The sequence below is a fragment of the Podarcis liolepis genome (genome assembly GCF_965112155.1).
Source record: "Podarcis liolepis genome assembly, chromosome: 7".
Taxonomy (NCBI): domain Eukaryota; kingdom Metazoa; phylum Chordata; class Lepidosauria; order Squamata; family Lacertidae; genus Podarcis; species Podarcis liolepis.
The window spans coordinates 46,565,317-46,587,484 of record NC_139561.1 but is presented as its reverse complement, the minus strand read 5'-3'; the positions used below and the strand labels follow the sequence as shown (position 1 = coordinate 46,587,484).

Genomic DNA, 22,168 nt, shown 5'->3' with positions numbered 1-22,168 from the left:
CACAGAGGCTCAAGTGTGCCATCTTAAACTTCATAGCATAAAATTTTGCTCCACTGAAGGCTACACAAACACCTGATGAACTGCCTTTGCAATAACAAAGCAGATCTAGGCTTAGTGGAAATACTGGTTTAAATGCCAGAAAGAAACAGAACCATTTTATTTTCATCTCACAGAAATTCTAGCAAGGGAAGTAGATGTAAAGAATCTTCTAAAAACATTTATCGTTAAGCTTTCAATGTGTAGTTGGGTAAACTGCCACTTTGACTTAATGGAGGAGCCTTAGTAAATACTAAAGTACATAGCTGTGAGGAGAAAGGCATGCTGCCAGTTGTGCACAACTTTTAGCCCTTTGGTCACGGCCTCTAAGAAGTCAAACCCTCTATTACCTAAGGCTATACTCCAGCAGGGCTGTCACCAGAGCTCTTTGAGGAAAGTTTTGTTCTACATTACTATTCTGTAAAATTTATTACTCTAATTACCCTTGGAGGGGTGGGTGTAGGGTGTGGCCAATTTAAATATTGACAAGAGCTTCTGTTTCTTCTAAAGCATGGGATTGGAGCTGATACTTTGCATCTCCTATAACAGTTCCTTGTCGTCTGATATCTCCAGCCTTAAGCCTTTTCATCAGAATTTCTATGGGGATGGAGACCGCAGGGTCCAATTGGTCTTTGGAAACTTGGAACGCATAACAGATGTAAGACTCCAGGGTTTGCTCTGACAAACCATGGTCGAGTATGCAGAAAGCTGCCCGCAAGTCATCTGGTCTCACTTCCCTGTATGTAAAAATGGTAAAGTAGTCAATGAGAGTCATTGATGTGTAAGTATGGCCTACATTAGAAAACTGGTATTCAGTTTTAATGCTGATCACCTATCCAAGTTTACTGCATCCTGACCTGCACACTACCAGTACATAGTTTGAAGTTATGAAAACAGGTCATTAGTCTCACTTGAAGGGTGGTTTTCAAGGGTATCAGGCTGTCAGATGGGTAATCGGTGACCCTTAGTATAAAAAGCAGGAAATGCACAAGTCAAGGAATATATGACTGCTTTCCATCCTCACTCAGACTAACACAGGACCTCACTAGCAGACATGATCAGGAAAACAGAAAGATGTAAAACACAGGAGGCACACAACAAGTAATAGCTACAAACAAGCAACAACAAAAACAACCCCAAAAAGGCATTGAAGACCAGTAGTCCCCCTAGTTCAGAGAGTGGTTTTGACAGTGTCACCCATGACAACCATCCTGCAGATGAGACCAATGGTCCCTTTTCCATGGGTGTCAGGCCATCAAATGGGATGTACCCAGTAGAGTCGATTCGCCAGGCTGCCTAGGTCTGCAAAACCACTTGTAACTTTCCTCTTGAAAGAAAATTTACAATGCTTAACAAAAGTTATAGCCCTGCAAATGTCAAAAGCCCAAGGTGTTAGTGGCAAATGAGCCATGATGTGCTCTGTGGGACAGGAAGCTTGAGACACTCATAGGCAAGTTAAATAGAAACCTGCAGGTAGCAAGCCGAAGTACCGGTAACAGGTGAAGTCTTCCTCCCCAAGGTCTTAGGATTAAACAAAACTAGAAGTTTGTCAAGTGGAAGTATTTGGTTAGACTTCTTCCAAAGAACAAAAGGAAGGCAAAATGGAGACAGATGGACCACAGCTGCCTAAGGGACAGAGGACCCAGCTGGAACCACAACCCCAAGGAACAGGCCTGGAAATAAAAGATAAGTGGTGAAAAATTCATCTCCATGAGAAAAAGACTGGCAGGCTAGGATGGCAGAAAAACAGCCTGGGGTGTGGGTGGAGGTGAGCAGAGGCAGGAACAAATGGCAGGCAGGGAAAATTTGGGTGGGAACCAAGGGAGGCAGTCATTGGAGTGATATGGCAGTCTGGGAAGGTAAAAGGGCCAATTTTTAATTTTTAAAAAAGTGGAAAACAGAATCAAGAAGAAAAATGGGAACAAAGCCACTGGAAATCATTGAAGCAGAGAGGTCTGCCTTAGGAATGCAGGAAACGGACTGAGTGGTGACAGAAAGTATCAGTATATTCCTTTACTCTTGTGCATTTCCTGCTTTTGGATACTAGGAGGTTGTCCGACCAACCAGGGATTAGATCTAGATGAAGGCTATAATACCATACATATAATTTGAGGAGTAAGTCCAATTGAATTTAATCATGCAGATGGAAGCTGCGGTGTAAATTTGAATTCCATTGAGACAAGTTAATCATAGCTTCTATTGAAATCAATGAGTTAATTTCCAATTAAGATAGTCGGGATCCAATTCATTTCAGGCTGATACTCACATCAAGGTTCCTAATTGAGCCTGTATCTCATGGATATAGTCTCTTTTTTCATTCGCATATTGCTTCTTGAGATTCCTAACAAAAGGTTCTGTTTTTCCTTCTTCATCCTGCAAGAGTAAACAATCATTTTAGGGCTGGCTTTGTTTGATGAAATTAACACCCTGAGTTGGGAGAGGTAGCATATAATCTGCCTTCTGTCAGTGGAGGCAGTGGTCAAACATTAGAAAATTAACTGGAAACAGCTCTCCAGTTTCCACTGTCCAGTGTTCTCTGGACATCTAAGCAGGATGCTTAATTGCTTCTTTTTGAAACAAACATGTCCAGCCATTCAGACTTTGAAACAGCAATTAGACTCAGTTGTAGGCTTTAATTTGCACGTTTCTGGAATATGATAAGCTCTTAACCGCTAGTATGGAGAAGCTACATTGCCCCTAGGGTTTGTCAATATAGCTTTAATTACCTACTCTATTGGCAGGGGAGTTGCTTGGATCCTGCCTTCCATGGATAGCCAGTGTTTTTTTAGCTTGGTGTCATAGATAAAACAAAGGAAGAGCCAAAGTTAAGACTTCAGCTTCTGCAACAACACCACTGGCGCACTATGAATTCAGGAAGTTCCATCAGTCACTTAAAAACAGGCACAATGCAGCCCAAAGCAGTGTGAACAGAAGACCTGCTTAATTTTTAAAAAAATCCATCTAGTCCAGCATTCTTTCACACAGGGGCCAACTAGAATCAGTAAGGCTGTGGCCTTCTCCCATTGATTGTTCCTCTTCTGCTGGTCAGGGACCGTGTCTCAACATGGAGGTCTGTTTAGGCAGCATAGCTGATATAAACCCATCCTCTATTAAAGTGCCTTCTCTCCTTTTAAAGCCATCTAAGACAGTGGCCCTTCACATAACCTTATGATAGTCGACTCCATAAGCTAATGAGGTGGTGTGTAAAGAGCTATTTAAAAAAAAAAAAAATTACTGAATTTATTGCCCATCTTTAAAAAAAGTATACCGAACTTTGTCCACAAAGCAGTGTACAATCTCCAAACAAAATTTCGCTGGTCTTGCAGAAAGAAAGAGAAAAATATTCTCCCCAAAGAAGTTTGGCCAGTTCATTAGCTCTTCTGTTTATGCTATTTTTACTATGTATAATTTTAAAAACCTAATCATGTTCCCCCAGCCATCCTTTTTTCTAAAACTAATTAATTGCTTCTGGTTCTATGCCGTGAGCGGAGAAACCTACCTCTATGAATAAGAGCTTGTATGAAAGAGAGGTTTCAGGATACTCCGGTTTGTAGCCTGCAGCTACAATTAACTCTTGGATAGATTCTTCAGTCTTTAGTGGAAAAGCTGCCCTCAGGGCAACACTGCAGGAGGAGAGAGAAAACCCTTCAGCTTATGTATTGGTTTCATATGTACATGCACTATGTATGTGTGCTGTTTTTTAAAATACTGATGTTTCAGGAGAAGGAGGTGACTTTATGAATTTCCCCATACCATAATGTACCAAAGGATGGAGCCCCATCTTCACTCCTTGCTTTTCAAATATATTCAGAATACTGTACTATAAAACTCCAAGGCTGTCCATGCAGAGAAAAACAATTCTGCTTAAGTTTTCTAAAATTAAATATACAGTGGTGCCTCGGGTTACAGGCGCTTCAGGTTATAGACTCCGCTAACCCAGAAATAGTACCTCGGGTGAAGAACTTTGCTACAGGATAAGAACAGAAATCACCCTGCGGCGGTGCGGCGGCAGCAGGAGACCCCATTAGCTAAAGTGGTGCTTCAGGTTAAGAACAGTTTCAGGTAACGAACGGACTTCCAGAATGAATTAAGTTCTTTTTTTTTTAAGAATAATTTTGTATTAACCAACCAATCACATCAAATCAAATCAAACCAAATTACATAAATTCCAAATTACACAGCCGAATTTTAAATTTTTGTTGGGGGTACCCATATTTCAAGTTCCGAAGGAGATCCAATCAACTTCTTGCTTCTTACTGCTGTTTTAATGTCCACAAATCTAACCGTATGATGTTCACAGTACTATCCAGTCCTTTCTTATTGTTTTTCCACATCTCTTGTTGTTATTTTCATATATTTTTCCTTTCTCTTTGTGACCTCTGATAGTCTCCACAAGCTGGTTAGAACAGTTTGTAATCCTGCGTGGATATTATTATTTTTATCCAGTAGCCATATCCAGACGTTTTCCATATAACATCACTTCCATACATCAGATCAGTCTTAGTGTCATTAATCTTCACCAATCTGCTCCTTTCTCAAAACCTCTGAGGAGATTCACCAGGAATGCAGTCTGCAAATAAGTCCGTTCCTCCTCCCGGCTATAAATCCTTTGGCAAGATGGCGACTCCGAATTAATTGCTGCGCCATTCCAAAAGCTCTTATTGCTTCTCGATCTCCATAAAGCATACTTTTGGTTAAAGTTTATCTCCACACAGACTTTAATCATCCTGCTTGGGTCAGTTCAACCGACGATTCTAATGAGGAGGGGTTCTTGTAAATCACATAGAAGGAAAGTAAAAAAGGTTTCCCCCCCCCATTCAGTCCCGTTGTCAACATATCCAGCCTTTGGTGTATCTTCATTGTAAAATATTCCTGTTTCTCCAACCCATCGTCTTCTTTCACAGAGGTCACTTAAATTAGCAGACTTCACTCCCCTTCTTCACTTGAAATATGTGCATTTGCTTCTTTTGTAATTAATTATTCCAAATTGCTGCAACTAGTGCGCGATCAGAGACAGCGTCCAGGAGAGCCGAGGTCCACACGGGGGCATTCTGCCTAGGGCCCTCACCCCCTTCTTTCAAATTAGGGGGTGATTTATGGGCACAGCAGGCAAGGGCAATGTTCCCCATTTCCTTGGTGCAACAAGGGAGGCTGCCTACTCCCATAACAGCCTCTTAATTACCCCGTGTGGGTCGGAGAGATGGTATTGTCGGCCATCTTCCAATGCGCCCCTAGTGCCCCCCCCAGAATGAATTAAGTTCTTAACCCGAGGTACCACTGTACACTTCTGCTCAACTCCTTTGCACCTGGCTACAAATGACACCTCCCTGCTCCAAACTCTTACATGAACTCGTCACGTGTCAGCTCGCCAGTATTTGCAATATCAGCAACCGTCACCTCCCTTACGAGGTTGGCAAGTTCCTGGAGGTGGCTGTGGTATACTGCTTCATCCAGCTGGGGAAATGAAGGTAGAAGAGTTAGGCTACAGCACCGTCCAGCATTAACTCATTCTGCAATAGGAAAGGAGAACAGTAGCATGGACCATCAGCACAACAACTGGACATCTCAATCAGCTGAAATTGTTAAGAGGATTCTTCAGTTCTGAATTTACTCCAACTGCAGGTGAATTTCTCAGAAGAAAAACACATGCACCAGGGAAACTTGCTCAGACGAAGTGAAGAACACATGATCTAAAAAAAAACCACTGTGAGCAAGAAAGAGGATTATACAATTTCTTCTTATAGCAGGTTAGGAAAAAAAGTAGACTGGAATTTACTGTCGGGGGTGTGTGTGGTTATGTAGATCTACGGAAGCAAAATCAACTTTAAGTGAGATGAGGGACTGCTCACCTCTCCAGTCAGGATTTGATGAAATAACGACATGGCTTCATTCGATTTATAGAGCTTGATGTTTTCATAGACGCTGTAAGTCCAGTCAAAAGCAGGAGCGTCACCATACCTTTTCTGGAAGAAGTTCAGGAAGAAATCTGGAAAGCTGGATTGTTTTCCTTTCTGCAAGAGAGACAGCTGCAGTTTCTGGAACAGAGTACTCAGCTGTTGAGAGCGATTCTTTACAGCTTCTACTTGAATCACAAAAGGCTTCCCTCCCAATAATTTTAAACTGCATAGTAAAAAATATTCCTCATCAAGAAGATAGACTGGGAATCACTTGTAGTAACAACTGCTCAGCTAGGTTTGGGCCTCTCTCTCTCTCTTTTTTTTTTTTAGTTTAATCAACCAGCCACTCATGGCTAATCACAGGATTGGTAACTATACTTCTGGATGCTTCTGCATCCAGTTTTGTCACATGAGGTCCTGGCAGCCTCAGGATTGAGATCCTGTCAACATGTAACATCTTTGCTCAGAGACTTGCTCAAAGACTTGGTTGCCAATATGCTACTGGGCCAATGTTCATACTATTACAGTGGTACCTTGGTTCTCAAACTTAATTCGCTCCGGATGTCTGTTCAACTCCCGAAACGTTCGAAAACCAAGGTGTGGCTTCCAATTGGTGCAAGTACCCCGAAAACAATAGCCAACAGCCGCATCAGACGTTCGGCTTCCAAAAAAACGTTAAAAAACCGGAACACTTACTTTCAGGTTTTCAGCGTTCGGGAGCCGATTTGTTCGTCAACTACGCCGTTTGAGAACCAAGGTTCCACTGTACTACTACTACTACTACTAATAATAATCATAATAATATGCAAGCACAAGATCCCAGAGTCAATCCCCAGCATCTTCAGGAAGGTTTAAGAAAGACACCCTGCCTGAAACCATGGACAGCTGCTGCTGGTCAGTGTAGGTAGTACTGAACTCAATAGCCAATGGTCTGACATGATACAACAGCTTCCTATGTTTCCAGTTGCCTCAAGCACATTCATAAGGAAATCCAAAGATACCTGCATATCCGATGCAATTTTCTCTTTCCATATTTCCTTCAGAATGGTCACAATCTCCTTTTTGGTCAGCTTCTTATTCCTAACCACACCATCACACCTCAGGTACACAGGGACCTTCTCGCTTCTCCCCTAGTGAGAGGAACAGTATTAGGTCCTGTGCAAAGCCAACCTCTTAAATCAATACACAAGCCAGAGTCCCTACTGCTGCTATTACTTAAGCCTTTATCAGGTGCCTGGAGTGCTGTGCAAGGACACAAAACCGACACACCCACTGCACTTTCAATGCAAGTGAGAAGAAGGGAAATGCCAGTCAGCAGGCCTACCAGGTCTCCACATATAACCCACAAGGCCATTTTGGCCAAGCTGCATCTACCCACAGATGGCTGGTAAAGATGCAGCTGAGAGGACAGCTGGTTGTTGGCACCTGCAAACTCCTGTGCCTTTGTCTGCATAGCTTCATTTAAAACTCTGTGAACCTGATGTCACTGAGATGCCAGATGATGGACAGGCAGCCACACCCACCTGACAAACTTGGCGGGGGGGGGGGTGGACTGGCCAGATGCAGTCTAAGTAGTGTTCTTCTTTCAAAACAGCTTCTGAACTGTTGCAGAAAAGTATCAGAACACAACATTTTGGCTAAACAGAATTTAGTAAGACAGGACTGTGTTGATTTCAATTATAATTAGTTTGGTTCTGCCCAGAAAGATTGATTTATTTGTTATATCATATCTCATTTTCCTCAGAGGAGGGTTTTATACATACTGTGTATCTCCCCTGCTCCCATTCATTATTTTTATTTCATAAAATTTATACACTGCTTGATTCTAAACAAAAACCTCAAAGTGGTTTACATTTATCCTCACATCAGTCCTGTGAGAGAGGTTAGGCTGAGAGATAGAGGTTTGCCCAACATTTGCTTTGTGGCTGCATGGGGATGAAATCTAGCAAGCTAGCCCTGACATGATTTGATTCCCCCAAGAGGGATGGACAAATCTGTCAATTTGGTTCTCTCTGTTTCCAGTTCTTTCCATTCTTAACAATTCTTCACATTTTCATTGGAATGCAATATTTTTAAGTCCTCATGAAAACTGATTAATATTTTAATTTATTTTAATTTATCCTACTATGCACATATTTATATGCAATTTTGCCTAATAGATACATTTTTGCAAAGCAATGGCCCCTAATATATTTATTTTTGTGTTATTTTCACAAATGTATACATTATAATGCACACTTTACCCTAGTGTGCATTTTTGTACACTTTACTTGGCTGGAGAATGATACTGAAAAATCTGGAGCACTGTGCATTTCAAAGGATAAGATGGTTGTTTTTCAGAACATGTCCTGATCTGGAAAGGGTGAAGTAGGGAGACTCTCCTTTAAAGGCAAACGGAATCAAATTAAACCCCCATTCCTGCTCTCAAGAGATGGTTAGTGGCTCACTTTATAAACCTTTTGCAAATACAATGGTACCTCAGGTTACATACGCTTCAGGTTACATACGCTTCAGGTTACAGACTCCGCTAACCCAGAAATAATACCTCGGGTTAAGAACTTTGCTTCAGGATGAGAACAGAAATTGCACAGCAGCAGCAGGAGGCCCCATTAGGTAAAGTAGTGCTTCAGGTCAAGAACAGTTTTAGGTTAAGAATGGACCTCCGGAACGAATTAAGTACGTAACCAGAGGTACCATTGTAAAAGATAGCAAATTTTGAGAAAGGCACCTCCAGTTCCATTTTGCTTTCACTTACTATTTTTCGGGCAAGAAAGGAACACAAACAAAAAAGGAGATGGCCCAAGAATCTTCTGCAATGTGCAGGTGTTTTTAAGGAAATGGGTTGGTGTGGAAAGTAGCACTTGCATTTGGGAGAAGGTTGTGATTTCCCTGTGCTCTGCACGGGGAAAGTTCCTGATTCAATCCCCAGCATCTCTGGGTAGGGCTGTGAAAGATTCCTGTCTGAAACCCAGGAAAGCAGCAGTGTGGAGAATGCAGAGCTAGAGGAACTGATTGTCTGATTCAGTATGGAACATTTTGAAAACTGTTCATCTCTTAGGCAGGAACTGCTTCTCTTCCCTTGTCACACTTCAGCACAAGAGAGGGAAGGAAAGGGTCTCCAGGTTGCTGGGAATGAGGCCAGGCCCTTTGGAGAGGTGGAGACCAAGACTCCTCTTGACCTTCTCTGCAAAATGAGGAACAAGCAGGTGAAAGTCCCAATGGATACAATAACCAGCACAGCCATACCAGCGCCACGAAGGTGTCCCTCTCTCTTAGAAGTCCCGCACCAATTTCTTCCAAAAGCACGTCTACCAACTGATCACTAGTTTTGCCCTCTGACAAAGCACTCCAGCGCTCAGCCCCATCTGCAATCACATCTGCAACAACAGGAAGATGTGAGGTATCGGATAGGGCCAAGCAATCCATGCAGATGGAAGGAGAACGTTATATAAGAATTTAATTAGTTATCAGATTTGTTGTAATGAGTGTAGCATGTAAAATTATTCCAGGAGCTATTTAAAAGACAAAGAAATCTCTGTTGAAAGTGGCTTATAGTCAGTAAAAGATGTTGCTTATAAACTCTGCAAACATTCTACTTGCTAATCAAGAGAAACAGGAGAGAGAGCCAGTCACACGTGCGCCCTGCTGTGCTTCCTCAAACTTGGAGGCAACCTGGCAGCTCTGATAAATAAACATTAGCATATGCAGATTTTATGCACTTTTATCTCATGGGCCTGTGCCCCAAGTCCTTTAGGTAACCAGCAACACCTCTGCTTTCTAAGGCATAAATAAATCTGGGATCCAGCAGTTGGCATGGTGAGCTGGCTGTGATTAATTAAATTACTCCATTAGATTTATAATTTTTAGACCCTTTGATGTTTTCTGTTGTTCATTGTGTAATATTGCTGTGTACTTGTCCTGGGCATATAAAGACAACAACAACCACAACAGCAGCAGCAACAACAAAAAGTACCTGCACATTTTTCCCAGCTAGGCCGCGGTGTGGAGGACCGCTGGACATTGATAAGGTCATTATAGAATTTGTCCCGTTCCTCAGAAACTTGCTTGTGTATGTCCAGCATTGTGTCATATTCTTCTTGGAGATCATCAAAGTCTTTTTGAAGAATTGTCATCTGAAAGGCAAGGCCAAAGGACACGAGTAAATATGTGGCAAGGCATGCATCTATTCTCTGGAACTCCCTGCCCTTTGATATTAGGCAAGCACCTTTCCTGTATTGTTTTAGCACCCATTAATTTTGCTTGCTCGTTTAGGCAATCCTACTCATACAATTTGATTATATACATTTTAACATCTTCTGATTTTACACACACATGCACATGTGTGTGGGGTGTGTGTGTGTGTATTTGTTCTTGATGTTAAATTTTATTAATGTTTTTAAATGAATATTCTACATTCTACATAGACTTCTTACATTTTCTGGATGATTAAGTGGTATATAAATAAGATGTTAAAATAGTAGATAGACAGCCTACAGGTGTGTGGGTTGCTTTAAGTGCTTGTCAAGGAATTCCTGTCAGAACATTAAAATCCCTGTCATAAATGCTAAATTGGGAATTAAGAGACATTCCAGAGAAAAGCATCGTATCACTGAGAAAACAGGAGTGTGATTAGGAGAAACCTCTTCCACACATAAAGGAGTCTTGCTTTGAATAATTAAACCCTGCTTCTACTAAGGGTGGGGAAATGGGCCCCGATTCTGAGACCCAGATTCTGAGGCCCAGATTCAGAAGTGGCCAGCCCTTCATGATAGCCACTCACTTGTAGAACATATGATGTCAGGTGACCCAAACTGCAAGCTGTGACTGCAATGGGAGAACTGGGGAGGGGGCATACTGTGCTATGGATTCTTCTTTTCTACTTTTGAAGCCCCAGCTTGAACTCAAAAATAATTCAAATGGGGGCTGCAAAGATTAAATTCAGGGCAACAGAAAAAGGTGTCAAATTTTAAAAGTGCAAAATTCAAGCAGCAAAAAGAAACAACTGGGAATGCACTTCAGCGTGAGCTCCCATTTCTTTGTTTTTAATTTGGCACCACGGATTCACGTGTTAGATGCCTGATGTGATATGACATCAGACGAAACTGACAGGCAGGTGTGGCTGTCCAAAACTGTTTTGCAGGCCAAACAGGGCAAGCCCAATGGTTCTCCAATACTACTCTAGAGCAAATGGGAGATCCCACTCTGAAAACCCTCCTCAAATAATGGAGAACCAGCCAACCTTGGAGCGTCAGTAGGGCTCAGCATAGCCTTTGGTTACCTTTTCAGTCAATTCATTACATTTGTGTTCCTGCAACTCAAACTCTCTTCTGGGCACTACGTCTCCATAGTTTGCCTTCATGGTGTTCAGCTCCACTTGGGCTTTGGTGAGGTCGTGTCGTGCTACCTTTAAAGCGAGTGCCAGCTTCACCGAATCTTCCCCCTTTTCATCTTTAAGAGAAAATGGTTCAGACAGGCCCAAAGTTGCCACTGGAAATTATGCTTAAATTACTCTTCTCCATTAGGGTGAGATTCCCCCACCCCCCAATATGGCAGTATCTATTGATTGCTCCTGCAAAGGCTGCCTCAGGACAATAAGATAACACAGACCAACTGACTTGACATTTCTCCATTATGCTAAGCAGAACAATTCCACTGACTACATAATGGGCTGAAAAAGTCAAGGAAAGAGGGAGAAATGTTTAGCCAGGCTAGTCTAGGTTAAACTAGGGGGCAAAGCAATGTTACATTAAAGCAACTGCATATTTTTAAAATGTAAAAAAACCTACTGTAGGAGCCATTTGCAAGATCAGTACTATGGAGAAAGGTTAGCCATCAGTCCCTGGCTCATTTCCACCCTGCCTTCCCCATCCCCTGCTATGGTCTCAGTGGCTGAGTTCTTCCATTTCCTAACAGCAGTCTTGGTGGGGAAATTTTTTGACACTGGAGCAGGGAGGGAGGTCCTGTATGCCATGGATCCTGATATACCCTCCTGGAGGCCCAGTCCTGCTCCTCTCTCCTGCATCATCCATTTATAATTGCTAAACGTGTGTGTTAATTGACATTTTTATCCAGCACTTCCTCCAAAGAACTCAGGAAGCCATATATCGCAGTCATCCTGTGAGGCAGGTTGATCTGAGACAGGAAATGACTCCATCTTCTGATAGCAAGCAGGGAGGACATATTTGGGACATATATTAACCATCCTTACATTGCATTCCAGTTTCCCACCTGAAGAAGAATCTTCAGCCCACCTTATGTAGAAGCTACCCATAACTGGGAAAACGACATCTTCTACCTTGGATTTGGGAAAACTTCATTTCTTCCTTCAGGCGGTACATTTCATTGAGATCTATAAGTAGCAGCTTGCGGGCATCAGACTCATTCAGGTAACGGAGGTATTCCTCTGCCACCGCCTTCCTCATCTTAGCCACCTATGTGATGTAAGGCAGAGGAGACCGCTAATCACTGGTGTGACAAGCTCACTTTGTCAGTGGCTGAAGCCTCAGCAGTGGAAGCAAGTACTGTGATCTCTCTACAGCCAACCAGCAAGTACCCTTGATGGGCCAAGGAGGTGATAACTTCTGAAGTGACACTGTATGATACAGTGCTGTCAAATGTGTGTGTCGTGGAAGGAAGCTAACAAACTGTATTTCTAAAATTGAAGGCGGCTGTGTTAGCTGTGTTGGTCCATTAGAACAATGCAGCTATCTGCAAATTTTATCTACTTTGGGGAGGGTGGTAGTGGTACCAAATTTAGCTGCCCAAAGGATTCTAGAACTTCTACCACCAAATGATGGGGCTTGGACTACATAGGAATCTTGCCCTCAAACTATCCTGTGAAAAGACTCCTACAAAACTATTCTGTGAACAGTGAAAGAACAGTCCCAGTCAAAGCTACCTGGAACCCAGGGGGTGTGGTGCAGCAGAAATGGACCAGAGCGCCACTGTTTTGGTTTTTTTTAACCAGAACAATGACTTCATCAGCCAAAGCACAGAACTTGCTATTGTTATCTCCTGATGTCAGACAACCTCAACTGATACACCTTAAAGCATAAGGGTAGTTTTTGCAAAAACTCCTAAACTGACTTGTGTTTTCTATTTTAATAAACAGGATGCAAGATCAGATTCTTGAGTCATAGTTGATTAAAGTGTAGATGGGGAAGCGTCTGTCTCACCTGGGTTTCTAAAGAATATTTCTCCTCCTTCATTTTGTCAATAAGCTTCAGTAAGTGGATCCTCTCATCCTTCAGCTTTGCAATTTGTATTTTCTCTTGCTCCTGAAAGGCCAGGATTTGCCGAGTACATTGATCAGAGGCTGTGACCAGAATGGCATTCACTGACTCCAGGGAGTAGATCTTATCTTTCAGATATGCTAAATGTCATAAAAGACAGGTTCCAAAGTTACTTAAAGTTTCCAGGACCCGTGAAGGTTCCTTTTTAAACTTAAAAAAAATAAAAATGTGTGGGTTTTGTTGGAAATCTTTTGTCTGTTTTCAATGTCTTGACCTCATTAGAAGGGAGTTAATGAACAGTTCATTTATTTATTTTTAGTGGTGAAGTCTACTGTTTACCTACTGTTTGGCCTCTGATCCTCTATAGCTAAGCAAATTTGCTTGTTCAGAATTACATCTGGTATAAAATAATTGATGCTCTCTTACCTATAGTCAGTTCATACTCTCTCTTGATAGAAGCCAACAAAGGCTTGTAGGTTCTGAATTCTTCCATGAAGAACTCAAATACTTCTCTATAGGGCTAATGAGAGAGAAAAAGGGGGGGGGGGACAACAACAGTACTACTATAAATCATGTTAACTGAATATATTCTATATCTAGACCTGGTACCCAGCAGTGAGATATAATCCTTTATTAAACAAGGATGTTACAGATAGGTAGCCGTGTTGGTCTGCCATAGTCAAAATAAAAAAATTCCTTCCAGTAGCACCTTAAAGACCAACTAAGTTAGTTCTTGGTATGAGCTTTCGTGTGCATGCACACGAAAGCTCATACCAAGAACTAACTTAGTTGGTCTTTAAGGTGCTACTGGAAGGAATTTTTTTATTTAAACAAGGATGTGTATCTTACTTTGACAGCTATTAGATTGATTGCACGGTACTTTAAGGAGATGCTCAGTCAGGGGCACTGACACCAGTCCTGTGTTCTGTGTGGCTGTTGGATAAATTGAAATTAATATATCCTCTCCTACCCATTAAAACCTATCCCCAAGTCAGCACTGGTTATATGAGGCTTCTGTATACACCCCTTTTCCTTTGAGAAAAATCTTGATGGGCTAAATAAATGTGTTCACACTCAAGATTGTAAAATTAGAGCAGAGTTTATTACTCAGACCTGGAGTTTAAGTTCCTGAACTTTCCCTTTAGTAAGGTCAAGTGCTTGCAGCTCTCTCCTCAAATGGGATTCCAGATCTTCGAGGTAGCGTGGTTTTGGTATGGAAAGAGGAAGCTGTTCTTTGTTGATGCTGAAAGACAAGAAAATTAAAATTTATACACATGTTCACATTTTGATATACCGTACATTTTTGTGCATTGTTGTAACTGTAATATGATCCAAAATATCTGCATTTCAGAATGGAAATTCAATACAAAGTCGCAAACACCACTCACAGAGATGTCAAACGGCTCTCGGTGGTCACATTTCAACAGACAGCTGTTCCTTCTTCTCAGAGAGCCTTGGGAGTTCTGAGAAGGTGTTGGGGATATTTAACACAAGTCTCAACATTTAATTAAACTATGGTTCCCAAAATTTCCTCATGACAATTCATATATGGAACTCCTGTCAGAAACACCAACTGAAAGTTGAGGAAGAGCAGGAATGGAACTCGGAGGGGCTTCCTCCACACAAAATGTCCTGGCTCTCACCATATAAAAAACTTGGACTCTGATTTTAACAACATAGGAACCTTTAGCGCTTGAATTGCTACACGGTAAACTGTTGGTAAGGGTAAAGAGGTGCAACAGGTGCAGGCAAGGCTAGGCAAGTTAAGATGTTGATCCAACAAATGACGCACACACACCCCTACAACCCTCTTACATAGGAATGGGGCAGGCACAACTTAGCACAGCAAAGGGGACTGTTCCTTCGACTGGGCAAGCAATTGGGAACTCCTCCAGGAAGGCTGGGCCTGAAATGTCTGTCATGCCTGCACTGGCATCTCCATAGGAGCAAACTCCTAGTGGTCGAAGGGGCTTTGCCCCCCCCCATAAAATATTTGAGGGGGCAGCCCCCCCAAGTTGATGGGCATTGCCATTCAAATGGTGTGTGCACCCCATCATGTGATAGATTATGTGGGGCAGGACTTACTTGGGGAAAAAACCCAATATTTTATTCAAGTTTGGCGCCCCTGGGCATCTCCATAACCTAGGCAATGAAGGAGCTGTTGCCAACATCTCTAGAACAGACAGAGCAGCAGATTGTCTGCAGAAAACCCATCACCTGCCTTCATATTATTATTATTATTATTATTTTATTAAATTTGTATGCCATCCTTCATCCAAAGATCACAGGGTGGTTCACAACATAAAAATACAAAATGAGAACACAAAATACATAGAAAACAAAAACAAACCAGTAAACCCCCCCCAACAAATGCATTTAAAAGGCCATAGAATGGGTAACCAGTATTATAAGAATTTTAAGGTCTCACATATAGAATAAATACTCATAAATGCACACATATCTAAATATATGACCCATGTGTCTGAAATAGTATGGGAAAGCAATCCTGAAGCCATTTTGACTCTCCCAATGACCTCGACTATTCCTCTGCAGTAAGGGAGGCAAATGGGGAAAGGCTTTCCATTGTCTTTTTGCTTGCAAATCCTGTCTTGAGAGGCGTATTTGTGTATGAATAGGGTGAGCCTGTGACCTGGATACAGGAACTAAAGTACTGAAGCATAACTTCTTCTATTTCTAATAGCTACTACAAACTAAAGAACTTCTGGCTTGCATGAGTGTTACAGCTCCCACTCAGCCATCTGGTAACTATAAAGATAAGACTCTCTCCACACACAGGGTCAGGCAGTCAGGAGTGGAAGAACAGAAGAGCAGTTTCCGCCCCCTCCTTTCTCAAAACATCAAATCAGGAGATTCTTGCAATGGGAGGGGGTGAAAATATCAACAGGCGCAGGTGTGCAGGGCCACTGCCATGTCCACACACCTCTTTCCCTGGCTTAGGCTGCTAGTGGCTGCAGCATGCAGAGCAGCCTACGCCTGCGCCACCTATCCATTAGCCCAAGCCCACGCTGCCCAAATCCAAAAAACAAAACAAAACCCAGACATCTCCTTTGAAATGTAAAAATCCCCCTGGATGGGCATGTTGGCCCCCCCAAAAGAGGACATGTCTGGGATTTCCTGGACATATGGCAACCCTACCCAAGGGCCATATAAAGAGAACTATGGGGGCACATTTGGCCCACGAGTCTGAGATTACCCACCCCTGCTCTTGAGAAAACCCATTCTGGATATGCTTCGCCCCTAATGAGAAATTTTGGTACCTTTACCAGGCAAAAATACAATATCAGTTTACAATGCAGAGAAGCCCAGAAAACTTCACATTTAATGTACAACATTTATCCTACATACCTTTGCCATTCAGAGGTAGTACATGGTTTTCGATTCTGCAAGATAATGTGTCCTGGTGCGTATGCAGGCCATGAAGACAACTGACTGCTAGAGTGGCTCTGAAAAGTGATATATTTTGATTATGGACAGTGGCAAATCAGACCTTCAAGCAGGATCCTACCCATTGGTGTGCATTTCAGACCTCCCAACATAATAGTGGTTTCAGCTACCAACCAGTGACATCAGCAAATATGAACTGAAACGTATGACCTTTATTGTAAACATGATCTTCTTCATGTACTTCAGGCATTCAGCATAGGAATGGTTCAGCTCCTTTAACAACAACCAGTCACCCAACAAGGGAAGAGAATAAATCCAAGACTTAGGATGTAATCCTTACTCCTTACTCCACTTACTTAGGAACAGTGTTTTTTTTCTATAAAAAAATGTTTAGGGGTACTCTCATTTTCCTAATCATATTGAAATACTGCCCCTCAATGAGGCCAAACTTAGATTCACAAAATGTTTAGGGGTATGCTTACCCCTGCGTACCCCCAGAAAAAATAACTGCCTAGGAATAAGCCTTATCAGAATAGTACTGTTAGTACTGTTAGTCTTTTCCTTAGCTCTCGGGCCCCTCTTGCTCAGGGTGAAACAGACTCTTGCTTTTCTTACTTTACAAAGGGAGGGCATCAGAGCATCCTTCTTGCCTAGACCTGTAGCCATGTGGCAGCCCTAGGATAGCTGAAGTAGTTAGCAGACTGCTAAGATCAGAAGGCCTGGCACCGGCCCTGTTGTTGTTATATTTAATTGTCACTTTCCATACAATAGTGACCTAAAGCAACTTACAAATTAGCAAGGTGTGAGCATTGTCATGCCTGATCTGCTCAAACTCACCAGAGATTTTCTTTTCTTCTGCAATGATTCCTTCAGATCAGGTAATTTTTCTTGACAATTTAGATTCTGAGTGCATTTCAGGAATGCGACCCTGGATAATTGGCAAGAAGGGGAAATTGCAGTTCTATGGAGGAACTCACATCAAAATGAGAATGAGCAATGTAATTTCTCTCAATCCAGGGCCTCCTTACTGCATTTCAAAAGAAAGGCTGTTAACACAAATCAACCAGCTATTAGGAACAAACTCCTTAGTTGCTATGTCTTATATCTGTCAGTGTCAAATTCCTGCATCCAAGGCTCAGGTGTAACATCACTTATTTTTTTAATGAAGCCACAAGCAGGCACTGGGCTCATGTACTCCTCTCTTCCTCCTATTGCACAAAAGCTTTGGCACACAGATCCTGGTATGTTTAAAGCAGAATTCCCTATTGTATCAAAAACTGGGAATTTTGATTTCATGTCAGTTAGTTTACTAACCAGGATATTAAGGGCATGCATGCTATTTGAGGGTCTATAGGATGCGGCAGAAGCCCTGCTTTGCAGGTGGAACATCAGATTCAATGATTCCAATGCAGATATGCTAGTGGAACAGATATGCCAGTAAAATACTCTATGGCAGAGCCATTCTACCAGCAAAGAGAGATAGTGTTCCACTGATGTATCTGGAATGTTCCCATGGTGTATTTTTCATGCCACAGACATATCTTGAATCCACCAATGTAGCTGGGTTTTCACCAAATCCTATGGTCCATCAGCCAGTGTACCTCAAATATAGGATTGCTCCATAAGGCTGTGTACACAGCACACATTTAAAGGATATACAGTCATACCTCGGGTTACAGATGCTTCAGGTTGCACGTTTTCAGGTTGCGCACCATGCTGAACCCGGAAGTACCGGAACAGGTTACTTCCAGGTTTTGGCGCTCGCGCATGCGCAGAACCACTAAATTACACTTTGCGCATAAGCGTCAAATCACAACCCGAGCATGCGCAGACATGGCGCTGTGGGTTGCGAACGCTGCAGGTTGCAAACGTGCCTCCCGCATGGATCACATTCGCAACCCGAGCTTCCACTGTAATCAGGCCTGCAAGCCTCCTCATTTGGCCCACAAGGCCATTTCAATCCAACCCATCTGCCCCACATTTGAAGCATTTGCATGCGTGTCTCCCACAGCTCCCTGAAACAGTTGCTTCGCAGGCTAAAGAGAGCACATTCGCCAGCACATCTGCTGGGCAGTGAAAAGTTATGAGGTGATGGGCAGATATCTCTGTCCAGTGTGTGACTCCTCCTTTCCTGCTGCTCAACTGGTGATGGGAACTATGGAGGAAGTAGCTAGGTAGTGAGCAGTTATGGGGTGCCTCCTACCTACTCCAAGCCCCTGCCTGCCTGCCTGCATCAGTGTGCATGAGAGAACGGATATGGTACATGTGTGTGCAGCCTACTAGCTGCCAGTGAATGTAGTCCTCAAGACCAAAAAGGTGGGAAACCTGTAGTAAGAACTGTCAAAGCCAAAGTTCTTACTGCAACCACAAAGCTAATTTAAGTAATTAACTCTTCTATTTTATTGCAATACCTTTTATCAGAGTCCTGACTACTGACCCTGAAATAAAAAGAGAAAAAACATTATTGTATGACTACAAGATGCTGCTGAATTCTACCAAAGTCTAGTTATTTAATCAGCAAAAGTGTCTTTGCCACCGTATTCCAAGAATGACAACAGTCAAAAGCAGGAAACTTTGTCCGTACATATAAATTTGCCCAACTGCCTAAAACACTCAGACACTAAAGGTCACCAGAGCTAGTCCTACCATTAATTAGATTGAGGTACTTGACTCAGGCAGCAAATATTGGGGAGCAGGGTGTGGTGGTAAGGTCTTAGAGTGCTGAGCTGTTAGTCTCCTACACTCATGTGCGATGGAGGATGTTGTCCTATCACTAGTGTTGAAGCAATACACAACTACCAGTCCACCTGACTTCAAATGGAGGGGCACTATCTCATCCTTTGCCAAATGTCTTGGGAAGTATATTGTAAACTAGGAAGGTTTGCCTCCATACCGAAAAACATATAATAATCTCCATACTGTACAGCATATGAGTAATATCGTTCAGGGGTCAGCAAACTTTTTCAGCAGGGGGCCGGTCCACTGTCCCTCAGACCTTGTGGGGGACCGGACTATTTTTTTTGGGGGGGGAGGAGAACGAATTTCTATGCCCCACAAATAACCCAAAGATGCATTTTAAATAAAAGGACACATTCTACTCATGTAAAAACATGCTGATTCCCAGACCATCCGCAGGCCGGATTTGGAAGGCAATTGGGCCAGATCCAGCCCCCACGCCTTAGTTTGCCTACCCATGGTTTACATCTAATGTTGATTAAAATGATCAGGGCTGAACTGTACCTGGTGAAAAGTCTCTGCACTTACCCTATGAGATGCTGGTTTACATATTGTTTTAGAAAGTGTGAATTAGGTAGCTTTGCCTTTAAATGCAAACTGAATCAGATTTCTCCTTCATCCTCACCAGGGAGAACTTTGTCCTAGACCCTGGAGAGCCAGTGCCAGTCAGAGCAGAAAGCACTGGGCCAGTACAACCTTCAAGATACTAGTGTCCTCCATATGTTTTGGTCTACAACTCCCAGCAGCCCCTGCCAGCACACGCTGTAGTCCAAACCATCCGGAGAGCACCAGGTTGGGGAAGGCTGGTTTGGTAGACGAACAGGCTGACCTGCTTGAAAGCAGCTTCCAAGTACGTACAGTATGTTGCTAAGCTCGCCAAAGAAACCGGCAGAAAGAACATGCCTCGCTTCATGTGCGAAGTGCCTTTTCGTGGAGCAAGCGGAGGTGATCCCCACCTCTCTGGGATTAAGGATATATTTCCAGAATGGCCTTTCCCGGCCTTTCCCCCTCCAACCCGTCTCCTTCCTGACGGACTCACGGCAAAAAGGTGGAGGCGCTACTCTTCATGGCTGCGAGGAGGGTAGAGGAACGGCGCCTGCAGAGGATGTTTACACTCGGTCGCCATGGCAACCACCGCCACCTGCTGTCTAGACTGAGGCCGCAGCGCCCTCCAGAGGCGCTTGAGAGGATAACGCACGACCCGAAAGCTGCTTTCCCAGAGGATTTCAAGCCTGTGCCCGGCTATATAACGCGGGTGGCTGGCTTAGTCCGACGGGTGGTGGTAGTGACGTTGGGCTCCAGGATGCTGATAGAATGCATTCGTCCTGGGGAAAGGCATAAGGGAAAGTTTGCTAGCCGTGCCGTGACTCGTGAGCCGTTCAGGAGATGCTACAGGTTAAATGAAAGAGCTAGTCGTGACGCGTCCTATTTAGCTCGCGCGCCCACGCCAACACACGCACACCGTTTATTTTATTTTTGCTTCTCTAAACGCCGCTTTCCAGCGCGTGAAGGGCTCGATCCTGTGTGTCTGAAACTAGTCCCTTATATAAAAAGCGAGCTGTGCTTCGGGACAGTGGTGAGGCTGGTGTCACTTTTCTTAACGAGATGCATGCGTGACACGGTGTACGTTGCGTATTTCTGTAATTGCCGTCACCGGGTAGAAGTACCAATCTATTTGTCCGTCCATCTCCCTTTTCTACCACTAGTTTATAGCTGGCCTGGATGATCCTATGCATTTTTATTCAGAAGTGAATCTCGCTTTACTCACTGGCGCTTACGTTAAGCATGCACAGGACTGCAGCCGTCTTGCCCAACTCCGGGCATGTTTACTGTATGGGGCTTCCCCCCCCCCCCCGCCCCGTCCGGCTTAATAGTTCTGAAAGGTGAGAAATCTCCAGGACTGTCCCGCGGAGTCCTTACTATACTCATTATCCCGGCGGGCTCTGCGGTGCCAGGAGTGGGCGGGCCCTCCTGTGCAGTGTTCCTCGGAACTTGTAGTCACTCACCACCTGGTTTGACCAAGTCCAGAGGTGGAGCTCGGACTCGATTTCCCATCGCGCCCTTCGGCTCCATTGTGGCCGAGCCCGCGTCCCATTGGACAGCCAGGGAAACAGGTCCCGCTCCCCTCCTTCTGACACAATAGTGTATCCAAGATGGCGGACGCGGGTGCAGCGAGCTCACCTGGGGGAGACTCGGTGCTGCCGCCGCCGCCGCCGCCGCCTCCCCCAGAGGAGCAGGAGCTGAGCCAGCGGCTCCGACGTCTCTACCCGGCTGTAAACCAGGCCGAGACGCCGCTGCCGCGAGCCTGGAGCCCCAAGGACAAGTACAACTACATCGGCCTCTCCCAGGGCAACCTGCGCGTCCACTACAAAGGTAGGGGGTGGGGAAGGCGGCGGGGGGAGACGCGCTGAGGGGGAAGAAGATTCCGGGCGGGGGAGGTTGGGGCGAAGGCCTGGGGCTGTTGGGGGGTCACCCTCTGAAGGTGATGAGCGGTGGGTGTGAAGGAGAGAGAGGCGAAGATGGTGACTGGGTGGAAAAACGCTTCGGGGAGAAGGCGTTGAGGATCGGCAGGAGGGTTTCAGGAGGGGAGTAAGGTGGCAACGGGCCCTTGTCGCATCTGAGGGGTATCGGGGGGAACTGATCCATGGAAGACCCTGCCAAAGGGCAGTTCTCCTGGGGCGCTATTTTGAGGATCCGGAGCGCGGGTGGGTTTGGGGCTTGGCTCGACCTGACTTAATTGAACTTGCCTGTTGCGCTGCCAGCGATGGGATCTCTCCAGGGGTCAGCGCAGTTCCTGTGAAGCAGGCAGAAGGGGATTTCCTCCCTGTCCTGATAGCTGTGTGGGGTAGGCACGAGCCTTTC

General features: G+C 44.0%; 2 protein-coding genes across 14 annotated transcripts in view; one reads left to right on the top strand and one right to left on the bottom strand.

Moving 5' to 3' along the window:
• Positions 1-127: 127 nt before the first annotated feature.
• TSNAXIP1 (translin associated factor X interacting protein 1) lies at positions 128-21,615 on the bottom strand. 8 transcript variants are annotated; one of them, XM_083514864.1, is made up of 18 exons: positions 21,488-21,615; positions 20,346-20,631; positions 18,982-19,008; positions 17,408-17,498; positions 16,532-16,629; positions 14,279-14,408; positions 13,592-13,685; positions 13,109-13,305; positions 12,229-12,364; positions 11,212-11,381; positions 9,907-10,066; positions 9,180-9,310; positions 6,935-7,063; positions 5,886-6,071; positions 5,381-5,490; positions 3,536-3,659; positions 2,303-2,409; positions 128-773 (listed from the first exon to the last, which is right to left on the bottom strand). In XM_083514864.1, exons 2-18 carry the CDS (start codon positions 20,372-20,374, stop codon positions 512-514), a joined length of 2,181 nt encoding a protein of 726 aa, XP_083370990.1. In that variant the 5' UTR covers positions 20,375-20,631; positions 21,488-21,615; the 3' UTR covers positions 128-511. The 8 variants fall into 8 exon arrangements, with proteins under 8 accessions (XP_083370990.1, XP_083370989.1, XP_083370992.1 ...); XM_083514863.1 differs by lacking the exon at positions 21,488-21,615 and adding an exon at positions 21,227-21,339; XM_083514866.1 differs by lacking the exon at positions 21,488-21,615 and adding an exon at positions 21,227-21,339 and having other exon boundaries at positions 5,886-6,047.
• RANBP10 (RAN binding protein 10) overlaps positions 21,460-22,168 on the top strand; it is a gene marked incomplete at its 5' end in the record, with an annotated part of 50,756 nt that continues 50,047 nt past the window's right edge. For all 6 annotated transcript variants that reach the window (XR_014528777.1, XR_014528778.1, XR_014528779.1 and 3 more), the window contains one exon: positions 21,460-21,679. Coding sequence is in view for 2 of the 6 variants with exons in the window: in XM_083514870.1 (XP_083370996.1) it covers positions 21,460-21,679 (220 nt within the window). The remainder of the gene's footprint in view (positions 21,680-22,168) is intronic.